Here is a 13,120-nt window from a genome sequence, read left to right as displayed (position 1 = left end):
TGATCAGTTACACACAGGAAGAGATGGACGAGTGTTTTCTTGCAAGCTCTATGAGTCTAGCGTCGTTAACGATTGGAAATTGTATGCAGTCGTCTAAACGAGGTCTAATCTTGGGGGTTTGATTAAGTTGTAATATTGATGGATGTCTTTTCGCCTAAGAGGGTAAGTAAAAATCCTTTTACAACACGGGTTTATTCGAATAATTAATACTGTAGCTCGTTGAGTCCAATCTTTCTTTCACTTGATAACGTACACAAATCATATGTTGAAATCCTTCCTAGTGATATCCCCTTTATTTGACAAATGAATTTTTTCTGCACATATGTACTGTCAGACTGTCCTCTCATAAGAAAAAAAACAAAAAACAAAAATGCGAAATTACCCTATGATAAGATTTCGTCGCAGATATATTAAGATTTATTACACAAATTGTCGCAATCATTATTCCCGAATGCATATGTTGAAAAATAATTTTAATAAGGTACAATTTGAGCCATCTTAATTTGCTTTTAGTTGTTTCTCATTAACTGTTATCATTGAGAAGTTAAGAATGGTAATGTGAACATATTACATTATTCTAACTCTTTTAAAATGACTTCTGAAATGATGAACAGAAACTTTGTGGTTCAGGCAGAGGCAGCTTAATTGAAACAATGTAAAGGCCAAAAAAAATTCTTCGCTAAAATTACTTTAAAATTAAGCTTATTTAGTGCTTTGACATTTTAAAGGACAAGTTTCAGTTACTGCAGAAACGGAGAACTCATAGTTTGTGGTTAAGGTTACCAAAATCACTTAAAAGCAATTAATGGCTTTAAAAATAATTCTTAATCTAGAAAAAAAATTGACAGTAATTAAGTGACGTGACAGCTAAAATGGCATGTTTTACTTCATTTGCGAATGGAGATATGTAACATTTGCATAAATCAAAGGTTAGTTTGATGTATTTGCCACAAGATTTCTGACTCCTTTTTAAATGGACTTAAGGATTTGGCCAGTAGAGATTGCTGAGCTAGAAAGGTCTGGCTGTATTCTAACTTATTTCCATTTTTATGAATTAAGATTTATTGTCCTCAATGATAGAGGATCAAAAGTGAGATATTCTTATGATTCTTTTTTCTGCAAGCTTAGACTGATGTTAGGCAGTTGATACAAAATTGTGGCAGTTCTTATTTTTAGCTGGAGAATAGATTATACAAGAATTTGTCTGGCTTAAAAGGGTAGCAAAATCAGTAGGTATTTTTTTGTAACTGAAGAAATCTTTGACTTATAGTACTTAATGAACACCTTCAGGTGAAAAATTTAAATTGGGCAGGTGCATCATCTAATAATAGCTTTATATTTTTGATCATATGAATAACAGCAGCAGAATTCTTCTTCATACCTAAACTTAACTTACATTAACATATCTTTAAGTTGTTTTCATTTGCTCTGATGAGGAGCTTACACTCGAAATGTCACTGCCCAGTTAGCCCAATGGATAGTGCGTTGGACTGTTGTGTGGGAGGTCGAGGGTTTGAGCCCTGGCTGGACCAACACTCAAGGTCTTAAAATAATTGGGAAGAATTTACTACCTTTCTATAACATCAAGAAATGGTTAGATATTCTAGTCTTCTCGGATAGGGACGAATAAATGGAGGTCCCGTCTCCTGCAGGGTTGGGGGTAGGAGATGTTAATTTCCCACTCACAAGATTTCTGTGTGATGGATGTCCTCCCTGGGGGTGGGATGGTGGGTACAAAGGGGTTAGGTGTCAATTGGGACGAAAGTTCTGTTCCTTTCTCCTGCCATTCCTGTGGCAAATGAATTAAACTTCAACTTAAATTTAAACATCAAAATAGATCAGCCCACTCTCATTTTGATGACAAATTTTTTGTTTCACTTTGGAATGTATGGAAATTATTTGCATCAATAGCCTTCAGAGCAGGCATAATTTGGACGTGCGAATGCTCAGTAATCTTAGTGAAAAATGGCTGCCATCTTTGATTTTAATGGCAGCGGAAGGCTGGGGAGAGAAAGAAATTTGTACCAAGGGGGTAAGTGACAGTCAAAAATAAGGACTGGGGCTGGGGTAGGGGAGGAAATATTCTTGCCTTTCCCCCACCCCCTACCTTCACTGTCCGCTCTGACTCCAAATCAAGCATGGCATTCAGATAAATGATCACAAGCTAATCATGTTAACTTGCCTTAATGAGATGCCTGCACTGCTGGCCATTGCATTTATTTTGTATTAAACGGTGTGTTGTAGCTGCATGTAAGATATACAATGATAATATCATGTCTCGCAGTGATTCTACTCCAAGGTAAACTAAATTTGATGCACAGTTTATCTCTTTTTTATGTGTCTTTCACTTTACACATAGGAGAGTTAGTGGATTACAGCAACTTAATGAGTGGACAGATACTCTGTTACATGAATTGCACTCTTCTGCACCTTCTGATAAAAATTCATTTGAATCTAATTCACTCAACGAGGACAATTTAAAGACAAACAAGGACATGGCTAAGGTATTGGTAAATTAAATGTAATTATAAACTTTTAAATCTTCCACTAAATGTCAGGGGTTTCATTGATGTTTTCAGCAGGCCTAGGAGAGCAATTGGTTTTTGCAGGTGGGCAAGACTTTTTGAATAGAATTTTCCTCCAGATCATCAAACCAGGTTGGCAAAACTGTCCTCATATAACCAGTCAAATTTGCCTGGTACCCAGCCCTCAATGAAACCCCTGAAATATAATTATGTTAAATTTTTACTTTAATTTTAACCCTCTGACCTCTAAGAGTGATAAGCGTCTAATTTCTCCTTACAATATCAGCCCTGAATCACACATTAAGGTCAGGAGAATAAAGAAAATGATCACCAACTAAACAAGCTGATCTTGATTGTTAAACAAATTCTCCTCATCAGCACCTTAAAAAAAGTATAAAGAACAGTATGGAGAATATGCATACTGATGTTAGGCTGTGAAGAGTTACTGTCAGTAACACTTTGAATATATTAATTCTTATGATTATCATAGAACTCAGATTTAATTCAAACAAACCTCAGTTTAATTCTATATGTAACTTCTAAATTGAAAATCATTGTAAACCTGAACATGAGATGTTATCAGTTTTTCTTTTAATTAATTCTTTGGTATTGTTTATCTTGCAACTCAAATTTTTCATTGTTTAAATTTTTTAAAGTGAGGTTAACAATTGTTCAATTTGTGTCAAATTATGATAAATGTAAGGCTAAGAGTAAGAAAGATCAACTCTGGTTTGCATGCATGGTCAAAATTAAATTGAGAACAATTTTGATCTGTAACAGATAAGTATCATTAATTGAAATTGAACCCATTTGGAAATCCATTCTGACCAGGAGAAATGCTACTACAAATGCCAAACAGCCAACATGCATATGATCTATTCAAAAAATTTAATATTTCTTAGTTTATATCAAATACAAAGTAACATTATCTGTTCTTTCACACTGACAGAAGTTCTTAACATTGTACTCTATCTTTCATCTTACCTACATGTATCCAGTGTTCTTGGTGGTTACCTTTCTCCTCTGAATAATCTGTTTCAGGTTAAATTTGGCAACTTTTTCAATTAGAAGACAACTCTCTTTTGCTTAATATTTAATCTATTCAGTAACCATTTTGAGAGTAACTCTGGGTGTGTGTTCTGTTTTTTATGCCTGAGTAGTCTTCATCTGATGAGGGAAGTAATGGGAACTTTGCTGGTCATAACATGCTGTTAGTTGATCTCCCTCCATCTTTTGCTTCTTCTGATGCTGATGACGGTACAAACCTCAATCTGGTAACACCTCTTCCTTCTGTCTGTGGATCCTCTGGCTAATTATCATCTCCATTCATAGTCTGTGGAGTTAATCTGCTTGTTATATTTGTTGTTAGTTCTCTTCCATGCTCTGAGGCTTTTTTCCAGGTCATCCAGTTTTTCTCCCTTCACAATAATTAATTTGACCTGGAAACAGTGGACAAGAAGAGTCACCTAGTGGAATGTCCACCTTTAAATTCCCACTATTCTTATAGTTATTATTATTATAATTATAATTGTTTCCAGCTCATTTCTCTGCCTTGAGAGGTTCTTCATCAAGACCAACCCTGACTTTCTTACTGCAAAATTCCACAGAAACTTATAAATCATCTCTCTGAAAATCTACTGGACATGAAGTGAATCTGCCAATCTGCCAATGTAAACTTGTCTCTAGATTGCCATACAAGTGGGAGAATCAAGTAATATTTAATTCTTCATTCAGTTTTAAGCAGATCATCTTTTCTAGGAGTTGTATTTAAAAGCGTGTGGAAATGAGGGACTGGAAAAATCAGGGTTTCTGAAAAGTGTCTTCTCTGAGTCACATTTCTGATTGACAAATATTCTCAAAATTAAGGTTCCAGTGCTGAGTAATAAAGGATGGGGGGTTAAATTTAATTTTGATCTTTTAAACAGGAGGTCAAACAGGGAAGGCGGGCTGTACAGAATACCCAACCTCAACAGGACGCTGACGAGGATGTTTTAGATGCAGCTCTTGGAGACATAGCGACTGAAAGTAACAGTGCATCAGCTGCCATAGAAAAGGATCAGGTTTGTTAATGCTGACACAGATACAGATTAAGAAATTACTAGGGATTTGGGGTAGGGGGCTCAGGGCAGCTTTGCACCATCATTTGGGGTAGGGGGCTCAGGGCAGCTTTGCACCATCATTTGGGGTAGGGGGCTCAGGTCAGCTTTGCACCATCATTTGGGGTAGGGGGCTCAGGGCAGCTTTGCACCATCATTTGGGGTAGGGGGCTCAGGGCAGCTTTGCACCATCATTTGCATTTATATTCTGGATTTTATCTTCTAGCCTCCGCCAAAACCATCAAGAAGGCAGGGAGGCTGGGCAGATGACACACCCAAAGAGAAGAAGAAAGGGTGAGGTCATCTGAATTCCAATGGAATGTCTGAAATTAGTCAGAAATGTTTGAAACTGGAATTAGTACTGTCCGAAATCAATGTGTAGTGTCCAAGATGGGACAGTATTATCTTAAATCGGAGTGCAGTGTTCGAAATCGTGGTGTAGTACCTGAAATTGGAAGGTATTGTTCAAATCGAACAGTAGTGTCAGAAATTGGATGGAAGTATCCAAAATCTGAAAGTCGAATCCTAAATTGGATGTTAGTGTTTGAATTCAGACAGTAGCATCTGAAATCAGATGTTAGTTTTAGAAATCGGAAGTTAGTGTAGAGCTGAATTTGTAGAGCTGAATTTATAGACACGATTGATTGCTTTTTCTGTTTTTTTTGTTTTTTTTTTTTGTTTTGTTTTGTTTTTTTTGTAGGAGAAGAGACGTGGAAACCTTCCAAGAAGAAGAGTGAGATTTGATAAAAATGTTTATATTTTTTCTTTTTTCTAAATGATCCAAAGTAACGCACATTTTTACTAAACTGAAATCTTTCGTTTTTCTTGTGTAGTGAAAGACTCAAAATTGATAACTCAGTAACTCAAGAGGACGATGATGGTGGTAAGATTAAAATTAATTCTATCAAATTTTGTTCTATTTTACTGGCACACTGCTAGGCGGTAGGTTTATTTTATGCGTGTTAAGTCGCATTATCGTTTGGCACTTTTGCGGTTTCTCTGGCATTAGCATGACTGCATTTGGTGCACCGTTGGAGTTTAATAAGATATTTTTCAAAATGACAGCGGCCAATCAGGAGAAAGGTCAACACTGCAATAAGCCAATGAGAACTCAAGGTTTCAATTGACAAACTGCTTGAAGCGCGGGAAAATCCTAGTGTTCAAATCAAATTGGATTAAATTTTGCATCTGATTGGTTGCGAGGGCAGTGCGAGTTTTTTTTTAACCAATCAGAGAGCGAAATAAAGCAAAACCAAAGCAATCCAAGACTATGTAAAATTGACACTTACCAGAAAATTGTTATTATATTTTACTAATATCTCGATGGTTATAATATCAGTTAGTCTATGTGTCCTATGTCGATGATCTGTTTTGCTCCAGAACACGTAACCCCCTCACAGTGCTCGGTCCCTTTTTCTAGTCTGCATAGATTAAGAAAATAATGTTATTTCCCTGTTCTTGTACAAAATTTAAAAATTTCCCCAGATATTCCTGTGATCCCCGACTTAGAGGATGTACAAGAAGAGGACATGATGACACAGATTGCAGCCCCGCCTAGGTGAGATGGTGCTCCACCCATTGGAGTAGAGTGAATTCTTTGCAGGAGAAACAGGAGTCGTTTCAAAGGAAACTCTTTTAAACAAAAATTATCTTAGCTGTGTCATAAGAGAACCATCGTTTCACAAACGAGCTATCTCGAAAATCTGATTTCTTTTATTTGCCTTCATAGTGTGCAAGTGAACAGAGTGGCTACCTACAAAGAACTGGATAGTTATTTTCAGAAACAATCAGCACTCTTCAACGTTAACTTACTGGTGAGTGTTTTTTAAAGATCAGGAAGGGTAGAAAAATCTGGGTTTCAGGAGGGGAGGGAAGTTCGAGGCAGAGAACCTGAAACCATGCAGCAGTATTCAAATTTAACGTAGAGGATTATACTAGTGCTTTTTTCACGCAACGGAGGTACTTTCGTGTTAGAGTGAACCGGGAAATCCTCAGATATCTTAAAAATGGGAATCTGTTGAACTAGTTTTATTTTCAATTCCAAGCAGTCCTTGCGGTGCTAATTTCTGCCCACGTACGAAAAGAAGGGAGTATTTCTAAATATTCGTCTCTGTTGTCTTCGTTAGCAGTCGTTTTAGATTTAACACTGAAAACTCGTGCCATCACGTCAGTCAATCAGATACAAAACTCACACCAATCCCAACCTGGTTACTGGCGTTGTTCCGCACCTACAAAACTCACACCAATCCCGACCTGGTTACTGGCGTTGTCCCGCACCTACAAAACTCACACCAATCCCAAACTGGTCACTTGCCTTTTTCCGCGCTTACAAAACTCACACCAATCCCAACCTGGTTACTGGCGTTGTCCCGCAGCTACAAAACTCACACCAATCCCAAACTGGTTACTCGCGTTTCCCCGCGCCTCGAGGTAGCCGCCTGTTTTCACTTGGAGTTCTCATTGGTTAATGATGTAATCCTTTCTCTGATTGGTGGTTGTGTTTACTTCGGTTTTAGTTTAATTGAAAACTGTTCTTGGCTATCTATTTTACTGGACTTGATTTATTCCTAGAAATGGAAAACTAACTAACATTGCAATTTTCTGTTTTGAATTTGAAGGATGGCGAGATCGACCTCAAACTTCTCACGAACGTTTTGTCACCAGAAACGGAGGTATTTGAGGTAGGACATAATGGCCATGTTTACACACTATTAGTTGTTAGGCACAATGTTGAAGTTGCAAGTGTAGCGCTACAGAAAAAGCAGTAATTTGTGCCACTGAAAGAACTTGAGTAAATGTTCTTTCAGAATCCTGCGATCAACCTAGTCAATACCATGGTGCTGGCTGACTTAAGGTCAATTGGTTTTTTTTTGTATGCAAATGAACTATGACTGTAAAAGAAATATAATCGTTTGTCTCAAGATCACAAACGACATATATTTCTCTTTTGAAGTGTTATTTACCACGATGACCGACCAAAACACTATTTTACGATATAAGAGGCATTGTAGCCGAACAGTTACCGCGCCGGACGTGTATGCGAAAGGCATGGGTTCGAGACCTGGGTATGTAAGGCGCTCGAAAGTGTGTTGAGTTGTGAGGAGAAATTCATTTTTGGTCACTCTTGGGCGTGAAAGGGTTCAATTGCTCTCTTTTCTATTATTTTATCCCATAGGAAGACAAACGGTGGGACTGGGACCGACTCTTCACTGAAGTTGCGTCTGAGCTGCAAAGTGAGTGGAACACCGACAAAGAAACCGAGGAAGTTGAGGAAACCTAGAATAAAATAACGTACTATAATGATAAAGAATAAACATTTTAACTTATTCAAGATGAAGGATGGCGGTGGACCAAAGACTATGCTACTTAATGAAGCCGCGCTCCACGAACTTAGTAATCAACTCAACTGTTCAACTGTTTTGTTGCCATCTTGTGTCGTTTCTCCAACTTATTAGAAGTCATCGTTCTTGTATATCAGTGTCTGTTGATTTGTTTTTTGTTGGTTTGATATTTAGTAAGCGGCTTTCTTTCCTTTTTTGTAAACTTGATTCATACTCTTAACACAATGCCGACCCGGAGATAATTATTTAACTGTCTCGAAACAAAGAAGTTGTAACTTTCAAGATCCAGAATAATAAAAAAATTGATCGAACCGACTTTGGACCGAATGAAATCCACTGAAATTCCTCTTAAAACCATTATTTAACTGTAACTATTAAAAGAATTGTATGAAAAAGTAGCATCTCAATCTGTAACGCTAAGGAAAAGAATCAGCGAGAAACTACAACACGGCTCTATGCTTAAGTGTGCTTCGCACTCTCTGAACCAACCCATTTCTTTTTTTCAGTCTTTCCTCGCGTTGGGAAGGAGCAACGGCTCGTAATTGAAAAATTAAACAAAGGAATAGTTGTACCGATAGCGTCCTTTATTTTACATAATACTCCGCGAAAGCCAATCGGAATAAAGGAAAGAACTCAAACTAAAATCAACCAAACTTTCCGAAGCGCGGAAAAACGCGGTTGACGAATGCGCGATTAGCTGTAGCTTTCCATCTGATTGGTTGAGAAATTGGCGCTACTTTTCTAGACCAATCACACATCGAAGTAAAGCAAAACCAAAGAAAACCCGGGTTACTATTGACACTCGACTCATAATTCCTCTTCACGTTTATTTTCCCTTCTTGGGAAGCTAATGTTGGAAAATTTGTCAGTGTTCTATAAAACCGTGAGATTTTTCTACTTTCTAAATCAGATCTACTTCACCTTTCCGAAGCTAATTAATGTATTCTATGGGCTAATTTAACAGTTCCTCATAAGGAGCGAGCGAGGTTTCAAACAAGAACATTTTGCATTAAGTGTCCTACAGTTAAGCTGCTTCTAAAGGTATACGTGAAAGTTGTACTCCGTAGTTAAAAAAACTCGACCAATGGTAAAACCATTAAGAAAAAATCTCTTTACATACAAATTTTAGAATTTAAGAGCAGTTCAAATAATGGGGATGGTAGTAAAAATACTTCGCACCACAGTTTTCAATGCACTTCGTTATCGGATTCCGACTCCACGATGACATCATCGGAATCATCGTCGGCTAGGTTCGTACCCTCATTTGCCTCTTCGTCTTCTACAACGACGTCGTTGGAGTCATGTGACGTGCCCTCATTCGCCTCTTCGTCTTCTTCTTCTATAATGACGTCATCGGAGCCATGTGACGCAGTCTCTTCTTCATCAGATCTTTGATTCACGAGTAAACGGTTGACCTCTTGAGCCTTCTTAGACCCGACAATGGCATCGGAGTCTTCGGAATCAAACAGTTTTTCTCGTACGTCGTCGGAAGAGTTCGGAATTCCGGTTTCTCTCAAATGTTCCCTGGCACCACTCTTTTTTACAGGTTTTTCAGTGGCTGGGGTTGATGGAGTGTAAAATTCGTGACCGCACTTGAGAGATGGAGCAAGTTTGGCCATAACCTTAAAGGGATTTGTAGTCTTACTTTCCGTTTCACTCTCAGTTGTCAAAATGACCCGTACCTGGTTGAAAGTCTTCAACACTTGCTCCTCTTCGTGAATCACATCACCTGATTTCAACTCGACGCTCCAAAGCAAACGCAACTCGGCTGGTTTTCCTCTCTCACCCTTGGTGAAAGCGTAGCGTTTCACCCCGGGACAGAATTTCATGTACACCCTTTTGACCATACCCAGTTCTGGCACAAGAACATCCACTGATTGGTCCATTACGTTAAGTACAATCCCATTTTCCTCCAGAGGGCCGCTTTCACGAACAAAAATACCAAAGAACATTTCAGTGCTCAATTCGCCGGCTCTTTTCGCTGCCATTTTGCGATCATTACAATGGTGCGCGATCATGTCTACGATAGAGGGATCCTGGTTCAGCGGTTCATCGATTCCAAGGCTCGCAGCCAGAAGCCTGTGCACCACAATATCTGCGTATCTTCTTATTGGGGACGTAAAATGAGTGTACAGAGGCACGCTTAGGGCATAGTGTCCATATTCGCCGTCATCTACGCACCCCGTGCAAAAATACTCCGCGTTCTTCATGGGACGCATGGCCAAATTGACCAGAACTTCACGCTCAGGGGAGGAGAGCGGAAATTTGGCGAGCGACTCGTGAATGGTCTTAGATGAAGTAGTGTTGAAGTTAATACCAAGCGATTTACACAGCTCAAGAAGATCGTCGAGCTGTTTCTGGTGCGGTCTTGGGTGTCGCCTTAGAAGCGCTGTCTCGGGATATGCGCTGTAAATGTGGTGCGCGACCGCCATGTTGGCCAGCAGCATAAACTCCTCGATTAGCTTGTTCGCGTCGCGCTGTTGGTGCACGTGGTACCCGTTAGGCAGACCAGTTTCTTTGTCCAGCTCAAACCGGATTTTTGCCTGATCCAAACGAAGCGCGCCCTTCTCCAAGCGGTTGCGCCTGAGACGAATTGCAAATTTATGAAGCTGATTGACTTGCGCAGAAATTTCCTCAGCAATTGCGCCGTCTGATATCGGGGGAAGCTCGTTTTCATTCCATTTCCTGTTCGGCTTGTCAATCATATCTTGCGCATGCTCGTAAGCCATTTTTATTCGCGAGCGAATGATTCCCCTCCCCTTCCAATCGTCGATAATTTCTCCTTTGCTTGTCATTTTCCAAACAACGGAGAAAGTCAGGCGGTCTTCCCCAGGATTCAAACTGCACAGCTCTTCGCACAATCGCCGCGGAAGCATAGGTACCACTTTCTGTACCATGTACGTAGATGTTGCTCTCTCGACAGCCACTTCATCTAGCGCTGTTTCCGAACGAACGAAGTAGCTGACATCAGCAATATGGACGCCAACTTCAAAGAGGTTATCTGCAATTTTCTTGCAGTGAACGGCGTCATCTAGATCCCTGGCTGTGAGAGGATCAATGGTAAAGACGCAATCATCACGGAAATCTCTTCGATATTCGAGTTCCTTCTCGGGTACTTTCCAAGGTGTTTGTTGGGGTAAACACGCCAGAACCTCGTCCGAAAATGGCCCAGAATCTATGCCATACTCCAAAAGGATCCCCTCTGTTTCCGGTTCAATTTCACCTGCTTCGCCCAGGCTCCGCGATACTGAACCAATAGCGAGAAACGAATCCCTTGAAGAGTTCTCAGGCCAACTCACAATACGTCCCACGTGTAAAGTGTTCTCGAAGTCACGCGGCCTGTCAAAAAATCCCGGTGGGCAGTTGTTCCGCGGGATGCGAAACCTTGGCAACCGACTGTCAGTTGGGGAGAAACACCCGTCGGGGTTTTCCTTGGGGTGGGAGAAAGGTGTTAGGTGTCCGCTTGCAACTCGCGAGTGTTTCTTCTCAATGATGTAGATCACTTTGGCTCTTCTTTGCAAAAATTCGTCAGGAATTTGATTGATATCGATGTAATGTGACTCAGGGGTATGGCCAGCCATATTCTCCATACGGACCCTCCTTGCTGAAGGGGATTGCATAACATTCCCAGAGCTCATAGCAACAGTGTCCAAACTCTCAGCTAATTTGTCAACGTGATTATGCTCCGTTTTATTCGCGACCAAACCGTTGTATTCCAGTTCTTCCAGCATTATTTTCCATTTCTCCCTCGGAAAGATGTCCAGCGCAACGATGTCGCCATTGAGAGCACGGTTACGATTCAACATGCCTTCCAAGAGTACATCGCGTTTTATACCAGGTACTGTTACCCAGGCCAGCTCATAGTTTCGGGGACTAATCCTCAATATTCCTTTCACAAGCTGTCCTTTTTTTAATCCATCTGAGACTCTCTCTACAGACCAGTACTTTTCGTAGAGAGGTTTCTGTTTCTTTTTCCCACTGTTGGGCGTTCTTCGATTTGAATTTCTACTCGTAGATTTCCCCTGAGTACTTGGGTTGAATTGATCCGCATTTCTCGTCTCTGAATCTCTGGCGGACACTTCACCGCTGCGTGGACTGTTGTTTGCTAGTTGACCACGATCTAAATCATTTCCCACAAGGTCCTGATGGCTACTTCCCTCGCTAGCTTCCTCGCCATCTTGACCTCGATTGGGTTTTCTTCGTCTTTTCCTTTTTCTCTTACCACTACTCGCGTTCTCAGTGGTCTGCAAATCTCGGCGATCTTCTCTCTCTCCACTGTCAGCGAAGTTTGCGTTCGCACCGTCTCCTTTCGCCATGCTTTCCTTTGTTACTTCAACTGGTAGTTCTGTTCCCTGTAATGATGGTGGTTCTTCGCTGAGCTGTGCACTTTTTCCTCGTCTTTTTCGCGATTTTCGCTTCTTCTTGCCGTCCGCGTTTGGTTGATTTTGACTAGCAGTTAATTCTGAATCAGCACGATTGTGTTCTTGATCAGCAAAATTGCTCTGCTGTTTGGCTGAGTCAGGAGAAATCCTTTTAGTAACATCACAATCGGCTACGATTGCATCATAGGTTGTACCCGCTGACGCAGCGCTTGCAGTTTCAGAATCTTGTTTTTTCTTTTTCCTTCTCCTCCGTTTTTTCTTTTGATTTTGAGATTTGCCATCTGTAGCATCTTCTTCCTTCCCCGCATGATCGTCTCTGTCCACATGTGTCGCATCAGGCAAGAAATTTGCTTTCTCTTTTGATTGCGGTATCGTTGCACGTGGATCGCTAGTTCCTGCACGCTCATCGATGCTCTCAGCACGAGCGCTGCTCTCGGCGGGCTTTGTGCAATCTGTAGCTTCTGTTGCCTCTCTTTTCCCCTCGCTGTTACTAGCAATTGCTTTTTTGAAATCCATTGGATACACACTGATCTTCGCAAAATTCAAATGAATAAGAGTGGAGTCGAACTTAAAGTGAAAGTAGTGTGTAATCGGTTCAGTATTAACCAAAGTTGAGCCATAAGACAGCGCTTCACTTAAGTCGAATTAATTTCTTGCGTTTCTTCAAACATTGAATGATTCAGTTTCACCTTTGGTGTTGCAAAGAAAGAGAAACTCTCGCATTACCTGTCTCTAGCTGCTCCCGCCATCTTTGTTTTGTGTTACCCCTCCCATGA

General features: G+C 40.4%; 2 protein-coding genes across 4 annotated transcripts; one reads left to right on the top strand and one right to left on the bottom strand.

Annotated features, from left to right (window-relative positions):
* The first annotated feature begins 2 nt into the window (after positions 1-2).
* On the top strand, positions 3-8,277 carry LOC111325571 (intraflagellar transport protein 43 homolog A-like). 3 transcript variants are annotated; one of them, XM_088745661.1, is made up of 11 exons: positions 3-162; positions 2,360-2,504; positions 3,686-3,799; positions 4,451-4,585; positions 4,848-4,915; positions 5,322-5,354; positions 5,455-5,504; positions 6,107-6,179; positions 6,351-6,435; positions 7,240-7,302; positions 7,797-8,277. In XM_088745661.1, exons 1-11 carry the CDS (start codon positions 143-145, stop codon positions 7,899-7,901), a joined length of 891 nt encoding a protein of 296 aa, XP_088601787.1. In that variant the 5' UTR covers positions 3-142; the 3' UTR covers positions 7,902-8,277. The 3 variants fall into 3 exon arrangements, with proteins under 3 accessions (XP_088601787.1, XP_088601788.1, XP_088601789.1); XM_088745662.1 differs by lacking the exon at positions 3,686-3,799 and having other exon boundaries at positions 4-162; XM_088745663.1 differs by lacking the exons at positions 2,360-2,504; positions 3,686-3,799 and having other exon boundaries at positions 5-162.
* Positions 8,278-8,769: 492 nt separating this feature from the next.
* On the bottom strand, positions 8,770-13,115 carry LOC111325629 (DIS3-like exonuclease 2). Its single transcript, XM_022929460.2, has one exon. It carries the CDS (start codon positions 12,858-12,860, stop codon positions 9,150-9,152), a length of 3,711 nt encoding a protein of 1,236 aa, XP_022785195.2. The 5' UTR covers positions 12,861-13,115; the 3' UTR covers positions 8,770-9,149.
* Positions 13,116-13,120: the final 5 nt, after the last annotated feature.

This window comes from Stylophora pistillata, chromosome 14, assembly GCF_964205215.1.
Source record: "Stylophora pistillata chromosome 14, jaStyPist1.2, whole genome shotgun sequence".
NCBI lineage: Eukaryota > Metazoa > Cnidaria > Anthozoa > Scleractinia > Pocilloporidae > Stylophora > Stylophora pistillata.
Note: the sequence above shows the minus strand (reverse complement) of the source record. Positions and strands in the feature narration are given on the sequence as shown.

Coding starts and splice junctions, on each gene's coding strand:
- LOC111325571 (XM_088745661.1), top strand. CDS start 143: ATGTCTTTTCGCCTAAGAGG. Junction 4,586..4,847: donor CTGCCATAGAAAAGGATCAG/GTTTGTTAATGC, acceptor TTTATCTTCTAG/CCTCCGCCAAAACCATCAAG. Junction 5,505..6,106: donor TCAAGAGGACGATGATGGTG/GTAAGATTAAAA, acceptor AAATTTCCCCAG/ATATTCCTGTGATCCCCGAC.
- LOC111325629 (XM_022929460.2), bottom strand. CDS start 12,860: ATGGATTTCAAAAAAGCAATTGCTAGTAACAGCGAGGGGAAAAGAGAG.